The following is a 23,174-nucleotide window of genomic DNA, read 5'->3' on the forward strand; positions in this document are numbered from 1 at the left end:
ATCCTAGGAGGATGAGCAGCCTTGTCTTCCAGCTCTGGGGGAAGCATGCGGATTGCCAGGGGGACCCTGCTGCCCCCTCTCCTCCACCCCAGGCTGGCATCCCCACTTCCTCCCCTGGGCTCTGCTGTAATGTCCCTGGGCCTCCTAGTTCCATCAAGGACACACCCTGCGTCACGGGGGTGGGGTGGGTGGCAGGGTCTCCTTGCCAGACTGAGCATTTCCCAGGATGTTCTAGGTAGTAGTGACCTGGCTGGGACACTGGTCCTACTGCCCCCTCTTCAAGGGGCTCCCTTTGCAAGCTCCTCAAAGGGCTGGGGCATCCCTTGGACCTCCCCCCACTCCAGGCTCCTCAGCCCCTGGCCTGGCTACAGAGGGCACCTTCTAGCCGTCCTAAGCCAGGTCCTGGGACCACATGAAGGTGCATGAGCCCCTCCGCATCTGGTCCATGGTCCCCAAGCTTGCTCATCCCGTCTACTGGATGGTTTTGTACGTTAGAAAAGAAGAAGGAGCAAAGTCCGGGGCCTTTGCTTGCCTGTGCCATGACCTGTGGGTTTGATGGCGTCTTCCTGCCCCAAACGAGAAAGGAAGACGGTCATTGGACACCCATCACTGCGAACCACCAAATTGCCACTGTCCCCGAAGACAGACGCCAAGGAGAACAGGCTTGGCAGCGGGCAAACCTTCTGCTGTGCATCCCTCCCAGCCGCTGGGTCTCTGTTTCTGTTCTGACCTGGCCAGTGAAGAGCTGAGTGACCAGTGTGGAAAATATCCGATTGTCACGAGCGCCGTGAGGAGCAGAGGATAAAGGGATGAGTTGGTTGGGCTGGGCGTCCCCCACTACTACGCAGAAGGAACCTGGCCCCACAGAGTTTGGCCCCCAGCTTCCAGAAACCCGCAGAAGGGCCGCGGGGAAGGGTACACAGGGTCATGCGGGCGTTCATCCCTTCCCAGTGTATCGAGTGTGGGGCCAAGGAGAGGTTGGCCATTTCTGTCTCATTCTCAGATGGGAAAACACATTTGCTACCGCCAGAGACCAAGCGCTCTCCCTCACCGGGACACCCCGTGGAGGTCCCCGGCTCCACGTGCCTGCAGGTGCACACACCTGTGGCACCATTTCCTCAGCTCTCACTCAGCACCCCGGGGGGCGGGGGGAGGAGGCAGGAGTTCAATACACTCCAGGCGAAGAAGGGAGGAACATACACTCACCTGGCTGGGGGTACTCTGATGTGGCCCCATGACCTCTGGCCCAGGTACCCATAGGTGCCTGCCCCTGTGGCAGTGGCAGGTAAGGCAGGTCTGACCCTGGCCCACATTGAGCCACAGGCGTCCTCTGACCTGGCTGATCTTGTGTTTGCTCACCCATCCAGGTAACTAAGCGTGTGTTAAAGGGGGACTTTCTATCCAAGTGGGTAGGACAGCCCCTGTGCTTTGCAAACCCATAAATGCAGTGCAGACCTGGCCACGCTCCTTGCTCGCAGCCGGAGAGAATTACCTGCCAGGATTCTGTGTGCACAGGTCCTTTCTTGCTGGGGGTGGGAGTGGGGAGGGGGTGTTCCAGGGCTCAGAGGGAGGGGACAGTAATCACAGGGGCCCAAAGGGGGGCCCTTCTCTTCATTTTAATCAGGAAGGTTTTCCAGGAGCCAGAATGCCTCCTTCATGCTATAGTTCTGCAGTATTGGATGCAAGCTCCTTGAGCCCTGAGAGCTATCCGTGGACACACATTCTCCATGCCGCACTCTGACATCCTGTGAGGACACCCAAGTGCTCCAACCATTGTCCATGTCTACTCCCAGTTTCCTGGTGCTCTGTCTCCACACTCCCGGCGCCAGGTCCCAGTGATGCTCAGGACCACGGTGCATCGCCGCAGGGGAGCCGGGTCTCAGTCGCTGTGGCCCATCCCTGAGGCGGGGTGCAGCCTCAGGGGGGCAAGTCACACTGTCCAGAGCGCCAAGGGAGGGAGGGCGGCTCAGCCACAGCGCCACCACCACTGTGCTGCCCGTTCCCAGGGGCCCTGTCCACCAGGGCTTCTCCCAGGGCCTGACAGCCACGGCTGCCACTCCCCAGGCCCGCCCACCAGCCAGCTCCCACCGGGCAGGCCTTGTGGCTGACTCATTGCAGGTGTGCCTTCTCCAAGGGAATGAGCTCAATGCCCTGAGATGCCTCCCCCCACCCATGTACTCTCTGGCGCCTTCGACACAGATACACTTACTGAGTGTGCGCTCGTGCTGGGGGCACAGCTGGGAACGGGGTATCAGGGGCCGCAAGTGAGAATTGTCCCGGTGCCTCCGGGGCTGACAGTCCAGAGAGGAGATGGCCCTGCAAAGAGGGCCTGCCCTGCAAATGAGATTCGCACAACTGGGCAGGAGAGGAAGGGCCCTCGTGCTTTCTCACAGGTCAGGGCAGCCTTCCTGGAGGAGGCAACATCCTGGCGGGTGCTGGGAGGGTCCAGAGGGTGATGGCAAGGGACACAGTTAGGGAGGTGGGCCGGGAGTGATTAGGAAGGGCCAGGCTAGGAGGACGGGAAAGGGGGTCCAGAAAGGAATTCTTTGTCCTGCGGGAGTGGGGGATGGGAAGCATTTTAGTAACACGGGTGGGCTTGCACCCCCATCTGCTAGGAAGATCACAGGGTGTGCACAACAGTCTGGAGAGGGCAGGACCAACAGGGAGACCAGCTTGCTGGCTCCTGGCAGAATCTGGGGGCAAGAAATTTGGTGGCTTGGTCATGGAAGGGGAGAGAGGCTGGTGGGTGGAGGGATGTCTGGGACTCGTGCTCGGGAGCAGGAAGAACAGGGCAAGTCAAGGGTGACACCCCAGCCTTGAGGTTGGGCAGCTGGTGACTGGCAGCACCACTGGGGAGGCTGGGGTCTGCAGGTCCGTGGGATCGGCAGTGAGCAGGAGCCCAGTTTGGGGCCCTTTGGGTTCCGGGTACCACAAGACACCCCTGGAGGTGCAGACCTGGGCATCATCGTGTGCAGGGATATCGAAGCCCAGGGATGGAGGGGGCGACCCAGGAGAGGGTGCACCCAGGGGGCAAGGCCTGCATTGGGCCTTGGACACCAGCAGTTACAGCCTGTGGCCCGGGGTCCTTCCGGGGAGCCTGCGGAGCGGTGGGTGCACAGAGGTGTGCTGAGGAGAGCCAGAGCTGAACAGCGGGGTGGAGGCTGCTGGGAGGTCAGGCCATACCAGCATGGCCCTGCTGTTCCCATTTGCGTTTAGCATTGAGAGCCCCATCCTGTAAGACCCAGACATTCCACTCGGAGGTGTAGACTCCAAAGAATTGAAACCAGGTGCTCCTACACAAGCAGGCCCATACATGCTCACGCCACTACTCGGAACAGTCATGACACGGAAAAATATAGTTTTGTCAGTGCATATGCAGATACACAGCCGGGTCTGGCCAGACAGTGGACACCCGCGAGGCCACATGATGGCATGAAGCTCTGGCGCCTGCCGCGACCGGGATGAACCTCGAGAGCATGCAGAGTGAGAGAATTCGGGCGTGGAGGCCACGCGGTGTAGGAGTCCACGCGTGTGAAATGTCCAGAGACAAATGCAGGCTGGTGGTTCCAGGGGGCTGGGGGTGGGAAGTGTGTCCTTCGTGGGCAGAGCTCCCTTCTCGGGGGAGCCCGTGTTCTGGAACCGCACAGCACTGCACTCACACCAAATGCCTCCGAACTGTTCACTTGAAATGGTTACAGTGGCAAGTGTTAGGTTACTATGTATTTTTACGACAACAACAACAACAACACAAAAGCCCTGAGGTCTTGCCAGGACACCACAACCACCCCGTGGTGGTTGCTGGTGACTTGAGGAAGCCAGCTGGGGCTGTGGGGGTGCCGGTGACGGGGGGGGGGGGGGGGGGGGACAGGAAACCCATCCTGGAGACCACAGCCAGGGGCTAGGGAGCAGGGGAACAGGGTCAAGGAGGGAGTTCTGTCTGGTGTTTAGATGGGGAGCAGTTGGAGGTGTGTTTAGCTGCTGATGACCGGGTCACTAAATGCAATGTGTTTAAAAAAAAAAAAAAAAAAACCCACATTTTTGGGGCACGTGAATGGCTCCAGTCGGTAGAGCATGTGACTCGATCTCAGGGTTGAGTTTGAGCCCCACGTTGGGTGTGGAGATTACTTAAAAATAAAATCTTAAGAAAAAAAAAAGGAAAAGCTAAGTAACTTTAATAAATAAAGCACTCACCAACACCAATCAGAAAAATACCAAAGCCTGAAAAGCTGGTTGGCCGAAGAAGACCAGAGACCAACGACTCACAGAAGAGGGATCAAGATCAGGGATAAACAGAGGGGAAACTGAGGCCCACCCAGGGTGAGATGGAGACTGTGGGTGTGGGGAGGCAGGGCAGGGCCCAGGAGGCACAGGGCGGGGTCCCCACAGGGCAGGTGTGTGCCGGGAGAGTTTGGGGAGCAGGTCCTAAGCCTGCTGTCCTGAGGCCCTTGCCTGCCCAGGTTCCACCATCAGTCAGGGTGTGTGTGGCCCAGCTGGGTTCTCACAGCTTCTGTGTGGGATTAAACTGCGTCCCCCAAATCCATGTGTTCAGGCCCCAACCCCCAGTGCCACTGTATTTGGAGGCAGAGCGTCCAGGAGGTCATTAAGGTTAAGTGCGGTCACAGGGTGGGCCCCTGATCCTGGTAAGAAAAGGAAGAGAGAGGTCGCTGTCTCTCTCTCTCCTCTGTGTGAACACAGTGTCTGCAGGCCAGGGAAGGACTCACCAGAACCCAGCCACCCGGGCACCCTGATCTCAGATTTCTTGCCCGAGGACTCTGAGGAGTGTCTGTTGCTTAAGGCCCAGGCTGTGGCATCTGTGGTGATGGCCAGGCCGACTGAGACACCCTCCCCGTGGCTCTGAGACCTTGGAAGGTGCTCGCGGGCCTGACGGTCACTGTGCATGCCTGGGTCCCGCCAGCCAGGCAGCGTCTACCGTGGGGCTGCTGTCTAAATGGTGCCCTCTGGCAGCCTATGGTGGGAGAGCGAGGGGGCCGGGAGCAGGGGGCTGGGTAGCTCCCCGGAGGAGTGCGGGCACGTGGCAGAGGGCACCCCCACCCTGGGCAGGGGCAGCATTTTATTCGGGTCGCGGTTCAGGTGCCTAGTAATCGTCAAGAGCCTTAGGGCAGGCATGCTGAGTGAGCGCAGGGTGTGGGGTTCTCAGATGGGGGGCCTCTACCTGAGAGGGCTCAGAGCTAGGGGAGCCCAGCTGATTGGTTGCCATGTCATCCAGGAAGGAACAGGCTCCCAGAGCCAGGCAGGAGGAACCTGCAGCAGGAAGCAGGAACGTTCTGCAATAGCCAGACGCCTGAGGCTGAGAGCCAGGCCCTGGGAGGGCCCCTGCATAGCTTGGGACAGGTCTCCTGGCAGGAGTAGGGGTGTGGGGTGGGGAAGGGAGGGCTGAGAAAGCCCAGCCTGTGCCCCAGCCCCAGAGATCCTGCATGCTGAATGTTCACGGGGTCTGGGTGGGCCACAAGCCACAGACTACAGAGTTTTAGGGCCAAGTCTACCCTGACTGTCCGTGAGACCCTGGTAAGATCATGACCCTCACGGTGCCAGGTCATCGAGCCTGGGCATCGGGGTCGCTAGTGCTGGCCTGGGTCTGTTGTAGATTCTTGTTCTGGGCTCCCCTGGAAGTCAGCAGGTGATAAATGCATTGTCGGGGAAACTGAGGCCCACCCAGGGTGAGATGGAGACTGTGGGTGTGAGGAGGCAGGGCATCGGGGTCGCTGGGTTGTAGCAGTATTCCCTAGAGTGGTAGTACCCTGCTTCCCAAACCCAAACGTGCCTCTTTTTCAGTGGCAGGAGGTGCAACATATAAGCTGTCCTTCCTCTTGGAAGGGATGTCTCACCCAACACACTCCAAGGCACAATATCCTAAAAACTTCACCCATGAATCACGCCCGTGGCAGGCGTGTGTCTTACCAGAGGGCGTGTGCATCAGTCCAACAATCACGATGTCATCAGCGTAGAGGACCAATGGGATGCGCTGCAGGACGGCCACGTGGTCGCGGGCAAGGCCATGGGTGCGTACCACTGTCCTTCTCCTCCTTTCTGACGACGTTTGGAAAGAACACATTTGCCACATTAATAGCCATATCCCAAGTGCCAGTGCTGTTGATCTGTCCTAGTAAACACATCAGCACGGCATCCAAACATCCACCAGGATCCATGTGGTTTCTGCAGGGACTAGACCGGTGAATCCAGTGAGGATGTGAGGAGGTCGGCCACCCTGTGTCACTGAAGTCTGCGAGCAGGACCCTATCTTAGCCCCTCCCTGGGATGTCCCCTTGCCTCTGATTTATAGACTCTGACCTGAGCCCAGGAGAGGCATTGCCAAGGGCGTCTGCTTCTACCTTACCCAGCATTATGGTTCCGGAGTGCATCGGAGAGAGCTCCCTCTGGGAAAACCATAGGCTCACTGGTCTCCTCTCCTTCCCAAATGCTGGGCTGGAGGAGGCCTGGTTACCCCCTGACAGCAGTACATAGTCAGTCTAGCAACAATACCTGGTTTTCACCGGGCTAACTTTTGGGTGGGGTTTCTATTTATGACCAGGGACACTGGTCTTCCATTTCTGCTAGTGCTATACAGATTTTGTTTTTAGCCCAGGTCTCAACTAAACATTTGATCACATTTAAAGAAAAAACGTGGAGCCAGGAACCGGGACTCCGGGGCGCTCAGGGTCAGGACCCTTCCAGGAGCAGTGCTCTCTGCCGCTCCCTGCCGGCCGCGTGCTGCAGGCCTGGCGCCCTCACCCGGGGCGGGGGGGGGGGGGGGGGGCAGTCTTCTGTTCAGGCTGGTGGGGGATGTGTGCCCACTCTGCACCAGGCACCATCTCCGCCCATGCCCCCGGGGGTCCAGAGACGAACCAAGACGCGGCCCTGCCCTCCAAGGGCTCCTAGAAAGGCTGGTGCTTTGGGGGGACGGCAGTACAGCTGCCCCCAGGCTGGGCACCGCGGGGAGCCAGTGGCGACCCCTCCCAGGGCACCGGGGACCTGAGCCCAGAGCTTCGTCTGCAGGTAGGTTGTGGAGCGTGGGGACATGGCGACAAGCTTCCACCAGGACCGCGGGGCACTGACCTCGGCACCCTGACCTAAGTGCCCTAACCTGCATTCCTTGTCCTCTGCTCCAGGACCCCTGAGCGCCCTGACCTCCTGCGCCCTGACCTGCCGCCTTGACCTGCGCACTCTGATCTCCACGCACTGACCTCTGCGCCCTGACCTGCTTGCCCCCAGCTGCGCGCACTGACCTGTGCCCCTGACCTCTGCCCTGACCTTCACGCACTGACCACGGCGCCCTGACCTGCGCCCCCTGACCTCCGATGCCTGACCTGCGCGCACACTGACCTGTTGCGGCTTAAAACGACAGTCCTGCAGTACCTCCTCGTGACCACACGGGGGCGGCCGGGCCCGCGGGCCCCGGGCAGGAGGGGCGTGGCCAAGCTGGGCTGCAGGTGGGACCAGGTCCCCTAACACCTGGCCGCGGGGCCCCCAGCGGCTGGGCTCCTGGGACTCCCAGGGTGGCGATCGACAGGCGCTGTAAATACCGTCCACCGCCGACTGGAGCTTCTCCGTCGGCCTTGAGGGGCTCCAGAAACTGCTTACGTTTGTGTGCACGGGGGTGGGTGCTCAGGGAGGCACGCTCAATTGGTGTAAGGCATTTTTGGAACGTAAAATACCCACAGCACTGGTCAAGCTTTTGGAGGCTTGCAGCAGCCTGTCCCCGGCTGCACACGCTTGTTAATCTTGTTTAGGTTTCGGTCTCCCACAGTAGACTTTTCACACTCCAGGAGACCAGGGACTTTTGTTTCTTTGCTCACTTCATATTCCCAGAGTCTAGGACAGTGCCTGACAGAGGCTGGCTCCGCAGTGAGTGTTTAAGGGATGAATGAGTGAGTCCGCCAAACCCTTGCTGAAAGGTCTCCACTGAGTGGGCTGAATCAACAGACCAGGGACTGGAGCAGGGAAAGTTCCATCTTTGCACCCAAGGTTCTCACGGACACCTGTAGTCCAAGCTGTGCTGCTGGTCACGTCTGCGCACAAGGCTCTGGTGTTCCAATATTCCTCCCACCCTAGGAAGGGGGATGAATCAGGGCCCAGAGGCTCCTTGTGCTGGGCTTTAAGTGTTGGACTTTATTTGTTTAAAGATTTTATTTATTTATTTAAGAGACAGAGAGGGAACGCACAAAGAGGGGGAGGACGGAGAGAAGCAGGCTCCCCACTGAGCAGGGAGCCCGATGCGGGGCTCGATCCCAGGACCCTGGGATCATGACCTGAGCCGAAGGCAGATGTTGAACCCACTGAGCCACCCAGGCGCCCCGGTGTTGGACTTTATATTCCTGAGTAGTGTTAGATGCGCCCAGATATCCCCACCTTCCTTAGCTGTGCCTCTGGTGGAAATCTGTGCAGTAGGCGCTGGGGCAGGATGTCCTCTGCACCTGTCCCCCCACCTCCCCGCCTCCCTTCCCACATCCCCACCTGCCTGCCCTGCCCGAGGTGTTTGCTCTGAGTCCTCCTCTTGGATCGAGTTCCCTCCAAGCAGAGCTCCGGTTGGAAATTCCTGTTCTGGGGATTCCTCCTTTCATTGAACATGATGCCTTTGGGGTCTAGCTACGTGGCTGAGTGAACACCTGCTTTGTTGCTCCCTCTTCTCTAGCGTGCTCCCCTGCTCTGATGATCCAGGGTCTTATCCTCCACACAGGAATCTTCTCTGGGCTGTCTGCAGCCCAGGAGGCAATGTCAGGCTAGAGCACAGGTCCCCCTCACTTCACCAGGCATGCTGTATTGTTTTCCAGATCAGGTGAACATGCTTGGTCCCACCACACTGGAGCAGTTTGAATGGTGGCCCCATAGAGACATGTCTGGATCCGAATCTTTGGAAGCGGTGGGAATGACATCATGCAGCAAACTACATGATGAAGGGTCTTGAGAGGAACTGAGTCTGGGTTATCCGGTGGGCCCTAGATGCAGTCACACATCGGGGACATGGAACACTGTGGGGGCTGGGGCAGAGATTACATCGATGTGCCCAGCATGCCAACAACATGGGAAATCGATCCATTTCTGTCATTTTCAGCTGATATAATGTAGCGCAGCTTCCGAGGGCCATGCCTCCTGGTTTCCAGTCACTTTGTGGTTTCTCTCCTTTTAAAGAAAGGGCAGCTTTACTGAGGTTTAATTCAATCACATTCACCAATTTTAAGTGGACAACGTGAGAATTTTTGGACAAACGTATAGTCACTACAGTCACGCAAGACCTCACACTCTACCCGCTCCCTGTGGCACAGGAAACAGGGGGCGCCTCCGGCTTCTGCCCACCCCCTCTTCTGTCCCTGAGAGCCATCCCCCCTCAGTGCCTGGCCTCGGCTGTCCTGTGTCACCAGGAGCCGTCCCAGCCTCTGTGGGACACATCCTTTTACTCCGGGGCTGTCCCCACCGTTAGGTTCCAGCGCTACTTTCCTGGGGCTGCCCTAACCAAGTACCACAAACGGGGTGGTTTGGAAGAACAGAATGTACTTTCTCACGGTCCTGGAGGCCAGAAGTCTGAAACCAAGGTTGGTTCTTTCGAGCAGCTCTGAGGGAGAATCTTTTCCACGCTTCTCCCAGCTGCCGCCCCGCCCGTGGACGCATCCGTCCACCCATGCCTCTATGTCTCCTACTCTTCCCGGGACACCATCGTTGCAGCTGGGGCCCACCGTCCTCCAGTCTGACCTTGACTTAGTGACACCTGCAAAGGCCCCTGTTTTTTGAAGAAGGTCACATTTTGGGGTTCTGGGTGGACATGATTTGGAGAGAACACCATTCCAACCACCGCTCTGGGAAAGGGAGCTGGGAGCCCATGTGCACCTGTCCCCACAGGGGGAGGCTCTGCACCACCAACTGACATGCTTTTGTGAAATCTCTTTCTGCTTCAACTAGAGCTGGCCCAGGGTGCCACTGCCCCAGGCCCCCGCAGAGGGGCGCTACACGGACGGGTGTGACGGAGGGTGGCACACAGTAGGGGGTGGGACAGGTGAGGGTCCGGCGAGAGACCTGCCCCCTCTCCTGCAGTTTTGCACCACATCCTGTGTGCTCAGGGCATCGGGGGCCCCAGTTCCTCCCTCTGCCCCGGTCTCTCCACACCTGCGGCATTAGTCACGGCCCGTGGATGTGTCCCTGGGACGTGCCAGGTGTCCTCACGGATGCCAGACTGTCCTTGGGCCTCCTTCCCACCTCCCAGGGAAGGTGAGGCCGGGCAGGCCGACCTGGGGTCGCCAGCACTGTCTCGCATGGGCGCTGGGGGCTGAAGGTGGAGACAGAGGACTGCTCCCACCACCTCCTCCCCCTGAGGACTCCTAGCTGCCCCTGCCTCCCGGCCTCCAGTTCGGTCCCACGGAGTTCCCGCCTTCCCTCTGCAGCTCTTCCTTGTGCCTGGAGCCCACCTCAGACCTTCTTCTTTTTCTAATAGATTTTTAAAAAATTAGAATAGCTTTTATTTTTTGGAGCATTGTTAGGTTCCTAGAAATACTGGGCATGGAAAGTCGGGTTCCCGTGCACACGGCTGTCCTTACTTTGAACACCAGTCATTCCTGCGCTACTCTTGTTACGGTCGGTGGACGATGATAGAATCTTACCAGCTACACCCCCCGGGCGTTAGGGCGGCTCCTTGTGCTGTGCATCCTGGGGGCTCTGACAAGCGTGTAATGACATGTGTCCGCCACCACACTACCCTTCCTGCGACGTTGCCCACCACACAGGCGCCCGGCCGGCCCCGTGGCCCTCGGCGGTGCTTTTCACATGTAAAGTTCCAGGCTGATGATGACAGCACAGCATCCTGTTTAGAAGGTGGCACTTCGGGCTTGTTGGGGGTCCAGACCCTCCCATGAAGAGACCAGAGAGACGCCTGGCAGAACCGTCTGGATGGGGCACAGCCAGCTTGCAGACACCCCTCCCCCGTCTTCCTAGATGAACAGCAACTATAACTTTCAATAGGAGTTTCATCCTTTTCTCAAGTAAAAAAAAAAAAGTACCTGGAAGGAAAAGCAAATTAAAGTCACACTGAGATCCTATTATCTAGACAGCAGATTGGCAAAAATCAAAAGCCCAAGTGTGCCAAGTTCAGGCGAGGCTGGCTCAGCAGGGGCTCGCGGGGCGCACTAGGGGGAGTGAAGGTGGGACGGCCCCCTGGGGAAATGTCGCCCAGTCCCCCTGGGGAAGGGCAGCCCTCATCCTGGGTGACACGCTCTTGCCTGAGGCCCCTCAGGAGACAGGCGCTGGCGTCTGGGGCAATGTTGGTGAGGGGTGACATCGCAGACATCTGTGGGTATTAGGGAGACTAGGAAGGATGAGGGGCTGGGGGGCTGGGCCTTTATGGAAAGTGGCTCACCGCATGCACCTTCTGGGATCCCGGGGTGGGTGGGATGTGATGCCAGGGTTTTGGATGGGAAGTTTCTGGAACACACCTCAGGAACTGGGAACTTGCTCTGGGCAGGCAAGTTTCCCCGCCGGATCCCACCTGGACTCTGGCCACCAAGGTCGGAGGGCAGACGGGGGCCCTCGTGTCATGGGGGAAGAAATCCCAGGCTCCTTAGTTTGGGTGGCCCACCAAGGTCCCAGCTCCTCTGTTGCTGAGGCAGAATTTTCCCGGGGGCCCTGTGGGTTCTGCTGTGGACATGCGCATGGGAGCCCGGACTCTGGCGAGGGGGTCGTGCGTCCTGGAGCTGGATGGGCCCTCGGACCTTTAGGTGCCGTGTGGCCGATCCTGAGCATGGTGGACGTGGGCAACGGCGCAGACTATAGGAGAGCGATGGAGGGTCTCCTCCATCCCGGAGGCCCACCCGGGATGGGTCCTCCCCAGTGGAGAGTCCCTTTAGCTGTTGGATTTCTCTCCCCCTGAGGCTGAGGACTCCGGCTGGGGAAGGCCAGTCCCATCTGGGACCTGGAGGTGCCCACGGATCTCGCCTGACCAGCCCGCCCCACCCGGTAGCATCCACAAGCTCTGGATTCTGGAGAGTCAGCTCCAGGGGATGGCGAGGCCCACTTGTGAGAACTGAGGCCACTGTCTCCCTTCCCCACCATCTGTCCAGGGGACGGAACTGCCCCCAGGGACAAGGCGCCCGAGGCTCAGGGCAGGAGGAGGGCACCATGTGGTGGGAATCTTCAGGGCCCCAGGTTGGGGCTGGAGGGGAGGAGAGTGTGGAGGTGCGACCCCCCTCCCCAGAGAGTGGGCACTCTGTGGCCTCGGTGATGTCCGAGGTCCCTGGTCTGTGCCCTGCAGTCCCTGCCTCGCTGAGCAATCCCCAGACAAGCCACAGAGTGAGACCTTCCCGACCCTGAAGGCCCCTGGGGACGTCTTGGAATGACAGGCAAAGACCCCATTAGATTGTGGGGTCCACCGGTGGACGTGGCCTGAAGCACCTGAGACCCCCCCAGAGACCTGAGGCTGCCCTGAGGTGCCCTGAGGCTGGTCCCCCACCCCAACCTGCACAGCCCTCGTGGCGGTCTGCGCCGGCCTCCCTGGATCTGGCTTGCTGACTCGGCCATCCCACTGTCAGCACCTGCTCGGGGAGCGGGTCTGCACTCACAGCAGAGCCCCCATTGGAGGCGGACCGTGGGCCAGGACCCCTGGAGCCACCTTCCGGGATGTCACGTGACTTGCCTTTCCTCCGGGGCCCACCCAAAGGCAGCCAAGTGCTCCTCCCAGGGAGGGGGCAGGGCTGGCTAATTGGAAGAACCTTAGGGTTGTGGGGGGGGTGGCGGCCAGTTCCCCCTGAGGCTGGCTCTGAGGTTTTTCGCTTGTCCTGGCTGGCCCGGCCTCGAGCACCTCCCTTCCTGTGGGGCACGAGGCTTCTGCTTCAGCTGTGAGTCAGGGTAGGCTGCAGCTGGCACACCTGGGTCTGGAACATGGCCAGGCTGGTGTCCCTGGTCTCAGGGGTAAGAGCTGGTGGAGGCGGGCCTGAGACTACAGATGCTGGACCCGCCGAGACCTATAAGGTAGCTGTTCAAACTGCTCCACGACGCAAAGAAAAACACACAGTTAATGAAAACCTAAGAAATCTCAGTAGAGAAATAAAAAACAAATAAATAAAAGGACGAGAGGCTACATTCATTAAACAAACACACGTTTTCTTCCCCAGAACTCATTCCTGACGTCCTTTGCCCTGATCTTCCCTTTGTCGTTTGATTCAGCTGTGAGGTTTGTCTGTGACTTCCAGATGTCCGTCCCCGTTCCCAATATCATGTTTGTCTGTTTTAAGATTTTATATTTAAGTCATCTCTACACCCAACGTGGAGCTCGCACTCACGACCCCGAGATCAAGCGTCCCGTGCTCCACCGACTGAGCCAGCCAGGTGCCCCTCATGTTTTAAATGAGCAATTGATATGATTAATTTTATTAACGGCTGTGTTTAACAGTTACACTGCCAAATTCCTGAAAACTAACAAATGGGGTTTGTGAGCTCATAGGAGCCACTGGGGTCTGGGTGCCCACGTCTCTGCCAAACCCCCACCCCACACTTCCTGTGTGTCTGAGGCCGGAGAGGCAGGAACCTAACCCTAACCCAGCCCAGGGTGCTAACGGCCTCCTCAGCCCCCCATCCCCAACTCCTTGGGTGTTGTGTCCTTTTCTTAGTTAAAACCCAATGTCCCCGGGTCTTCAATGGAATCCCCAGACCCTGTGGACTGAGCAGCGCTGACCAGAGCAAAGGAGACTTCAAGCGTGAGTCCTGGCCCCTGGACAAAGGAGCACGTCTTGCTGGTCACTTATGGGCATTCAACCGGGGGGCGGGGGGGATGACCCTGGTACCTGGAAACAGCGAGCCCAGCCAGGCTGCTGAGGGTGTGGGGGGAGAGAGGGAGGGGCTAGGGGTGTCTGCCCCGTCCCTGCGGTTCCTGGGCTGGTCTCTGACTGACCCCAGACTCCCCACCTTCGGGCCAGGGGCGGTGCTGAGAGCCCCACGGGGAGAAGGACCGGCCGCTCTCTGTCCTGAGCTGGACACTGGGTTCTCTCCTCGGGTCTCGGCTGCACTGGCCTCACGGCATCTTCCCTGAGGCTGTGTGGCTCCTTGGTGGCCGTGATGCAGTGGGGACGGGCTCAGGCGGGGCAAAGCTCATGGCTGCCTGGTGTCTGATGAGCCCAAACCGTGTCTGGGGCAAGGTGGGAGGGCATCCAGGTGGCCTCTGCGAGGGGACCCAGCACCGGGTCTGGGGATCTCTCATCTTAAGATGAGGGGGGTCTTGGTATGGGGGAGTCTGTGAACATCCACTTAGCTTCTCTTGGGTGAGCTGTGCATGTCACACAACTGTTTCACACGTCATATGAAACGGAACTACTTGTTGGTGGAAAACCCAATCTCAGCATTTTCGGGGGTCCCACGTCTACCTGGGGCACTTCGAATGCATCCTAGGCAGAGGAAAACATTCCAGAACGTCTGTGGAGACCGCTGTCCAGCTGTTCTGATACGCCCACTTCCGAAGCAGGTGCACTTTCTCTCTGGCCCGGTAAGCGTGAGAATCTCCCCGAGGCCGGCTTCTCTCCACCTTTCATCGGGCATCCCACGGCCACCTCAGGTCCTCAGAGGGAAGACAGATGTCCTCACCCCCAGGTGCAAGCCTCCTGTCCCCAAGGGTGTCCTTTTGTCTTAAGGACAACTGGTGACCACAAATAGGAGGAGAGAAGGGAGATGGGGAAGCAGGGGCTCCCCACTCTGGGAATCAAGAATGGGGTTCTTTACAATCTTCCAGGTACCTGCCAGATGCCAACCCTTCAGCGATGCCTTCCCTGAGACGGAGCCTAATTTACCCATGCCCCATTTGTTCCCTGCTTTGTTTCTTCACTGTGTTTAGCACTATTTCCAATGATCTTATTCTCCAACCCAGACTAGGGCAGACCCTCTGTCCCTTTTATTCGTTGTGTTCTCATGGTCCTGTGACTGGCACAGTGCTGGGCTCAGTAAATGTTTTTTGATTGACTGGAAGACTGATAATGAGCACTGGTCCCAGGACGGGGAGAAACTCAGGAGATCTGTCAAGCTTCTGGTGGGGGAAACGGGTGCTCGGAGGGATAACACGATGTGCTCAGCATCACCGTGCCGTGGTGCCAACTTAGAATCCAGCTAGTGATCCCTGTGATGCTTAGCCCACTGGGGACACCACCTAGAATTAATCTGACAGGTCGTCACGGTAAGTCCTGGTTTGTAGTGAGGGCACCCCTCCCTCCTGTTCTTCCTCAGAACTGCCCATGTTATTGGTGGCCCGTAGCATTCTGTATTACTTCTAAGAAATCTCATCAACATCAATGAAAAGGCCCCCTTAGGATTTACATCGGAATCACATTGAATCTAGAACTATTAACGTCTCCATGACATACTGTCCTTCTGTGCACGGAATCTCTCTCCATCAGTTTAGGTCTCCTCAAAAGTCTGTCCTAGGAGCTCCCCCACATTCATAGCAGTGTGTTCACAGGTGCTGAAAGGTGGGAGCAAGCGAGTGCCCACTGCCAGGTGAATGGTACACACAACGTGGTCTGTCCGCATAGGGGACAGTGATTGAACTTGGAGAACAGGGGTTCTGACACCTGCTCCAACATGATGAGCCTGGAGGATGTGACTATTCTAATTTCAACATGAAATGAACCAGACGTAGACATAAAGGGACAGATGCTGCACAATCCCACTTCTCTGAGGTCCCTGGAGTCATCAAATCCACAGACACGGAGAGTAGATGGGGGGGCAGGCACCGGGTGGGGGGAGCTGTTTAATACAGAGCTTCAATTTGTGAGATGAAAAAGTTCTGGAGGTGGATGGTGGTGATGGTTGTACATTAGGAATAGATCTAATGCCGCTGAACCGTAAGCTTAAAATGTTTAATATATATATTTTAAATATTTATTTATTTGAGAGAGAGGGCAGGGGGAGGGGCAGAGGGAGAATCCCAAGCAGACCACTGACTGAGCTTGGCACCGCACTTGGGGCTCGATCCCAGGACCCTGAGATCACAACCTGAGCCGAAATCAAGAGTCCGACGCTTAACCATCTGAGCCACCCAGGCAGCCCTAAGATATATATTATTTTATGTGTATTTTACCATGATAAAAAAATTAGAAAAAATATCCTTATAATTTTTATAATTCCTTTTTAGAATTCTTGCAGCCCTTTGAACAGATGACTCCTACAGATAAGAAAATGGCATCTTCTCAATAGAATTGCCAGGGGTTTGCTGGTGGTACATAAAAATGCAACAGACTGGGCGCCTGGGTGACTCAGTCGTTAAGCGTCTGCCTTTGGCTCAGGTCATGATCCTGGAGTCCTGGGATCGAGTCCCACATCAGGCTTCCTGCTCGGCGGGAAGCCTGCTTCTCCCTCTCCCACTCTCCCTGCTTGTGTTCCCTCTCTCGCTGTCTCTCTCTCTGTTAAAAAATAAAATCTTTTAAAAAAATGCAACAGACTTTTTTTCTTTTACGTCTTTTGTTACACTAGCTACAACTTCAATGCAATATTAAATAAAAGTGAAGACACTTATAGAAGATACTTTGAATCATTATCCATTTGGGGCGACACCTTCCCTAGGCTCTTTTTTTTTTTTATCGACGTGCTTTACTAATGTAAAGGAAATTCCTTCTCATACTCTTTACTAAGAGATTTATTCTTTTTCATAATGAATCAGTGTTGAATTGCTTATTGAGATGATCATGAGATTTCTGAGTCTGTCCCTGGGTGACTTGCATTTATGGATTTTCTTTTTTTTTTTTAAAGATTTTTTTTTTATTTATTTATTCATGAGAGACAGAGGGAGAGGGAGAGAGAGAAGCAGAGGGAGAAGCAGGCTCCCGCTGAGCAGGGAGCCCGATGCGGGACTCGATCCCAGGACTCTGGGATCATGACCTGAGCCGAAGGCAGATTCTTAACCATCTGAGCCACCCAGGCGCCCGCATTTATGGATTTTCTAATGATAAACCAAACTGGAGTTTTGCGATGCACCCCGTTGGGTTATAGGGCACCATCCCTTGTAGACCGGGGTGGGTGTGAACTGTTAATTTCTGGAACTTGATGTATTTTCCTTTTTTTTTTTTTTTTTTTAAGTAGGCTCCATGCCCAGCATGGAGCTCAACGCAGGTCTGCAACTCACGACCCTGAGATCGAGACCTGAGCTGAGATCAAGAGTTGGAGGCTTAACCGATGGAGCCCCGCAGGCGCCCCTATATTTTCCTTTCTTATAATGAGTGGTCTGGTGGTGAGGTCAGTGTCAGTGCCTTCTTAGGAGAAAGTGTGTGGGTTTCACACTTTCCCTCCTTTGGGGGGGAAGATCTTGTTTAAAACTGGGCTGATAAATGGCTTAAAATTTTGATAGGACCCATCTTTAAAATATCCATGCCTGGTGTTATTTTTTGTTTTTTAAATAAGATTTTTTAAATGGTCCTATTTTTCATGATGATTTCCACAATTGTTATCTCCATGCTCCCTCTGTCGGGTCAGGTTTACAGAGGTATAATCTACATCAGTAAAATTTAGCCATTTTACTGTGCAGATCTATGAGTTCTGACAAATGCACACAGTCGGAGAATAATCACCTCACTCCAGACTTCCCTTGTGCCACTTCGTTGTCGAGCCCTTTGTCCCCCTGGCCTCTGGCAGCTGACGATGCGTTTTCTGCCCTATAATTTTACCTTTTCCAGAATGTCATGTACATGGGACCACACAGCATTTGCAGTCTGGGCTCCTCACTTAACATCATGCATTCGAGGCTTACTCATATCACAACTGCCCTGACTCACTCTGTTCCTTCCATTGCGTGGATGCGCTGATTGTTTACCTGTGTTTTGTTTTTTTCTAATTTGAAGGGGTTTTTGTTGTTTTTACATGAATTTCCCTGTTGGAGGATGTTTGTGCTATTGCAGGTTTTAGATGATCTTGCATAAAGCCAATCTTACATGTTTGCATCCAGGTTTCTCTATGAATGCAAACTTTCATCTCCCTCACTCATGGTACGTCCCGGTTTAACTTCGTCCTCACCGGCCTTTGGCTTTATCAGTTTTTTGAAATACTGTTCTCATAGGTGTGCATTTGTCTTAATTTGCATTTTCCTAATGACGAATGACGTCGAGTACTTTTTCACATGACTGTTTGCCATTCACGTGGCTCCTTCTGTGAAGTGTTTAAATCTTTTCAGGGTTTCTTTACTTGGACTTTTGTTTTCTCATTATGGAATTTGGACAATTCCTTATATGTTCTGGGTACAAGTATTTTATCTTCTTTTTTTTTAAGATTTTATTTATTTGAGAGAGAGAGAATGAGAGAGAGAGAGCACGAATGGGAAGAGGGTCAGAGGGAGAAGCAGACCCCCCGCCGAGCAGGGAGCCCAATGTGGGACTCGATCCCAGGACTCCAGGATCATGACCTGAGCCAAAGGCAGTCACTTAACCAACTGAGCCACCCAGGCGCCCAGTATTTTATCTTCTGCAAATGTTTTTTCCCCGCCTGCAACTTCCCTGCTCTTCTGTTTCCTTTGAGTGTTTTTTTGATGAGCGTGTTTTTAATTTTGATAAAATGCAACTTATCAAAAACACTTTTTAATGAATCATGCTATGTTTTGCCTAGCATTTGCCTGCGATACCTTTTTCTACCCTTTTCCTTTAAACTTTTGCTTCTGTCTTGTAAGCAGCGTGTATCTGGATGTGTTTTAGGGTCACCTTCGATACCGCTGTTTTTACCACTAAGTTCGCTCGCTCTGTGTGTATTACAATCGCCAATATACTCAGACTGATTCCTACCACCTTAATTTATTATTTTATATTGTTCAGCTATCCCTGTTTCTTTTTCTCCCTTTCTTGCCTGTCTCTAGAACAGGTGTCCACAGGAAGGCAAGACCGAGTCTGCGCCTTCTGTCTCCTAGTCTGACTTTCCCAATTCTGTCACCTGGTCGATATCATTTGGACTGTTGATCCTGGGTTGTGGTGGATCATTCTTCTCTTTGTCTTTGATACTATCTTTCAAAAAAAAGATAACAGTAATCTTTATCAGGATACTTGATTTCTTTGGCTGAATATCTCTCTTGCAACATTTTCCTTTAAGAGTTTTATCTAAACTGTTTCAAAGGGTGACAAAGTTTTGCAATCCTGTTCCTGAGGTTATACTTAAAATGTGGCTCTTAAAGGGAGGTTTGCTCTGTTCTAAGTGATTGTTGTTCACCTCGAACGACACGCAGAACGGCATGCACATGTGTGCAAGCGTGCGTCCCTGTGCTTGCCTGCTGACCCATGCATGGCCCCTGGCCTCCCTCAGCCTTTTGGAGAGGACAGGAGCGTGCCAGGGGTGACCACCCATGACCAGAACCACGGCCTCCTCCATGGCTGCACTTTTGCATATTCTCACATTGAATCATTACATATGTCCCCTGGGGCTCAAACTGGAACTACCCAGGCAGGCAGGGTCTCCTCAAAAGATGCCTTCATTCTGAGGGAAGACCCTTTTTGCATTTCTAGGCTTTGCATCCAGCTGCACCCGTGGCAGGTCCCCCACCTCCCCACCCCGGGCATCTGCTGGCACGAGGCCCAAGGCCCTTTCCAGTGCCTCCTGCCCTGTTCTGGGGGGGCCCTGCTAAAGGGAGCGGAGATCTAGGGCCTGACAGGACAGGAGTAGGCCCATCACCCCAGTACCCTCCCTGCCCTGCCCTGGGGCTCCCCAGTGCCCCACACCAGGCTGCGCACCTTGGCCCTGCTTGTCTAAAACCAGCATGAGCAGAAAAGAACGGAGCTCCTGTCTCCTGCCCTGAGGCTGGGACTGGGGTTCTCATCCTTTCTTCTGGGCCCTGTGGGCCTCCCGGTATCTCCCTGTCCTCCCTGGGGCAGGGGGCTCCCTGGCTCAGTTGCAGTGCAACCTGGGCTGGGCTGGGGGCCTGGGGTCACTGCCCCATCACCTAATCTCTTCTCGCGGCACAGTGGGGGCCTCAGGGGGTGGCTGAGGCCAGCGGAGAATGGGTCTCCCAGGGGGTCTCAGACAAGTTTCCTGGCAGCCTGAGGACCCCAGGCCCTGGACACCCCCCTCATTTCCCCTTTCTTGGGTGAGCACGGGAGGCCAAGACACTCTCCATGCAAGAAAGATAGAGTACAGGGGCGCCTGGGTGGCTCAGTTGGTTAAGCGACTGCCTTTGGCTCAGGTCATGATCCTGGAGTCCCGGGATCGAGTCCCACATCGGGCTCCCTGCTCCGCACGGAGTCTGCTTTTCCCTCTGACCCTCCCCTCTCTCATGTGCTCTCTCTCTCTCTCGCTCATTCTCTCTCTCAAATAAATAAATAAAAAAAATCTTAAAAAAAAAAAAAGAAAGATAAAGTACAACTCGGTAGGAAGTTCAGGGCCGGCTGGGGCACCGTCCGTGAATCCCAGACAGAGCGGAACAATTCCCATTGAAGGGGTTCCAGGAATTCTGTCCATCCCAGTCCCAAGATGTCTGGTGGGAAACAGGGCGTGGAGTGTGCCAGTCTGCTCAGAACACCCCCACCGCCACGAGTGACTGGGGCCCAGAGAGCAGGACCGTGGGCCAGTGGAATAGCCCCAAGCCCGAAGGCAGAATGGCTTCAACTTAATCTCTGCCTCAGCCTTAAAGTCCCTTCCCTGAGATAGCAGCCGGGTCAGGCCCCTTTTCACCAAATTCCTCACTCTCTGCAGACATCAAGTTCATGACCGTGTCCTTTGTGATGGGACCCACTCCCAAAGTGTGGCCCCGGGAGGTCTCCTCCTTTGCCTGCCCAGGGTCCAGCCCGGCCTGCCTGGCAGAGGACAGCAAGGCTGTGACCACCGGCCCCACGGAAGGAGAAGGCCTGTTGGGCCGCAGTGTGTCCCCCCCGAGAAGGCTGGCCTGCCCTGGCCACTTCCTGTGTTATTAGGATAAATGGGCGCCCTGGAGGGGCGGCCCGGGAAGGAACTGCCGTGGAGAAAGCTGGTGCTGGGGTCTGAGCTCTCTGCCCCCAGGCCCTCACAGATGCTGTGGCTGCTGTTTCTGACCCACCCCTGGCTGGGGGACTCTGTGCCTGTGACCCCCGGTGAGTCCTGATCCCCTCCAACGTGCTCTGGGCTCCTGGGACTCAACCAGGGGGAGTGGGGACTGTCCCTTAGGGAAAAGCTTCCCTTGTCCCTTCCTCAGCTCTGGGAAGGTCATTGTCTGGGCCCCTGATGGCCCCTCAATTTGTTTCTGAGCTGGTGGGCATCGTGGGGGGCTATGCTGTCTCAGCCAGGAGGTATCCGTGGCAGGTCAGCCTGAGGTTCTACAGTATGGATCATGGTCTGTGGCAGCACATCTGTGGGGGCTCCCTCATCCACCCCCAGTGGGTGCTGACTGCTGCCCACTGAGTTGAGCCGTGAGTCATGCCATCCCCATCCCCATGGCTGGGTATGTGTGTGCATGCACGGGGCCCTTCTGCGGGGGCAGGCTTCCGGGGCCCTCCCCAGCTCTGAGTGCCCCCGAGCCTGCCCTGAGAAGCCCCGGCTCCCCTCTCCCCCAGGGACGACCTGGAGGCTTGTGCCTTCAGGATCCGGGTCGGGCAGCTGAGACTCTATGACCACGACCAGCTGCAAAGGGTGGCCGAGATCATCCGCCACCCCAAGTTCAACATGAGCCTGTCTGCCGAGGGAGGCGCGGACATCGCACTGCTGAGACTGGAGGACCCCTTGACGCTCTCTGAGGATGTGAACCTGGTCTCCCTCCCGGCAGCCTCCCTGAGGATCCCCTGGAGGAAGATGTGCTGGGTAACCGGCTGGGGTGACATCGCGGACAACTGTAGGTATTAGGGAGACTAGGAAGGATGAGGGACTGGGGGGCTGGGCCTTTATGGAAAGTGACCCACCGCATGCACCTTCTGGGATCCCAGGGTGGGTGGGGTGTGATGCCAGGGTTTTGGATGGGAAGTTTCTGGGACACATCTCAGGAACTGAGAACTTGCTCTGGGCAGGCAAGTTTCCCCGCCAGATCCCACGTGGACTCTGGCCACCAAGGTCGGAGGGCAGACGGGGGCCCTCGCGTCATGGGGGAAGAAATCTAGGCTCCTTAGTTTGGATGACCCACCAAGGTCCCAGCTCCTCTGCTGTTGAGGCAGAATTTTCCTGGGGGCCCTGTGGGTTCTGCTGTGGACACGGGCACGGGAGCCTGGGCTCTGGTGAGGGGGTCGCATGTCCTGGAGCTGGATGGGCACCTGGACCTTTAGGTGCCATGTGGCTGATCCTGAGCATGGTGGCCATGGGGAAACAGTACCAGGTCTGGTGCTGGACCCCAGCCCAGCAGTTGGGGGGTGCCCTGACGGGCAGGGGAAGGCCCAGCACAGATTGGAAGGAGTATCTGTGTGGTGGGAAGAGGAGCCCCGGTTCTCATGCAGCTCCTCCTGCTGCCCACAGTGCTGCTGTCCCCGCCCTACCACCTGCAGGAGGTGGAGGTTCGTATCGTGGGGAACAGGGAGTGTAATCACCGCTATCAGAACTCCTTGGACAGCACCGATCAGGTCATCAAGGGCGACATGCTGTGTGCTGGGAGCAAGGGCCGGGGCTCCTGCCAGGTGAGGCCCTACGAGGCCCTGGCCACTTCCTCTGTCCCCTTCTAGCCCAGGAGGTTGGGACCTGCCTCTCCCTTAGCCATGGGGACGAGGGAAGCTCTCACTGAGGGCCTTCTCTTGCCACAGATGGACTCTGGGGGCCCCCTGGTGTGCCGCTGGAATTGCACCTGGATCCAGGTGGGGATCATGAGCTGGGGCCAAGGTTGTGGTCACCGCAACTTCCCTGGGGTGTACACCCGCGTCACGAGCTACGTGTCCTGGATCTGCCGGCATGTCCCTCTGTTCCTCAGACCCTAGAAGGGACGGGTGCCCCATTCTCTTGTCTCAGCACCCTGTTTTCCCTACGGGGCGCAGGGAAGCAGGGACGAGGCCCCCAGTGAGAAGTACAGAGTGGGGAAAGCCCAGGAATCCTGCTGGAATTGGATTCTTATTAAACGTGGTGGGAAAACCTTCCAAGCCTGCACATCCATGCTTGACTGTCATGCATCTGGGGCTCAGGGAGTCGGCCAGCCAGGCCCGCCTGTTGGGTTCCCTGGTGCTGGCATCTCCAGGCCAGGCAGAGAGGAGAGGGAAGGGTTCCGGGGGCAGGTTTCCGTGCTTCTCTCCCCGAAAGCACGTCAGCTGGGATGGGGTGCCGTTCTCAGCCCCAGACTCCCCTCCCTCCTC

General features: G+C 56.3%; 1 protein-coding gene and 1 long non-coding RNA gene across 2 annotated transcripts; both read left to right on the forward strand.

Annotated features, from left to right (window-relative positions):
- Window positions 1–13,521: 13,521 nt before the first annotated feature.
- LOC141374052 (uncharacterized) lies at window positions 13,522–16,354 on the forward strand. Its single transcript, XR_012380597.1, has 3 exons — window positions 13,522–13,691; window positions 14,380–14,473; window positions 16,112–16,354. It is a non-coding gene; the product is annotated as an uncharacterized lncRNA (long non-coding RNA).
- A 4,593-nt stretch (window positions 16,355–20,947) lies between these two features.
- LOC112828461 (mastin-like) lies at window positions 20,948–22,805 on the forward strand. The gene is given in 5 exon segments (XM_025877519.1): window positions 20,948–21,012; window positions 21,120–21,323; window positions 21,468–21,742; window positions 22,354–22,511; window positions 22,635–22,805. Coding segments are annotated over 5 exon segments (873 nt in total).
- Window positions 22,806–23,174: the final 369 nt, after the last annotated feature.

This window comes from Callorhinus ursinus, unplaced genomic scaffold (genome assembly GCF_003265705.2).
Source record: "Callorhinus ursinus isolate GAN/ISIS: 27379988/994484 unplaced genomic scaffold, GSC_fseal_2.0 scaffold13, whole genome shotgun sequence".
NCBI classification, from domain to species: domain Eukaryota; kingdom Metazoa; phylum Chordata; class Mammalia; order Carnivora; family Otariidae; genus Callorhinus; species Callorhinus ursinus.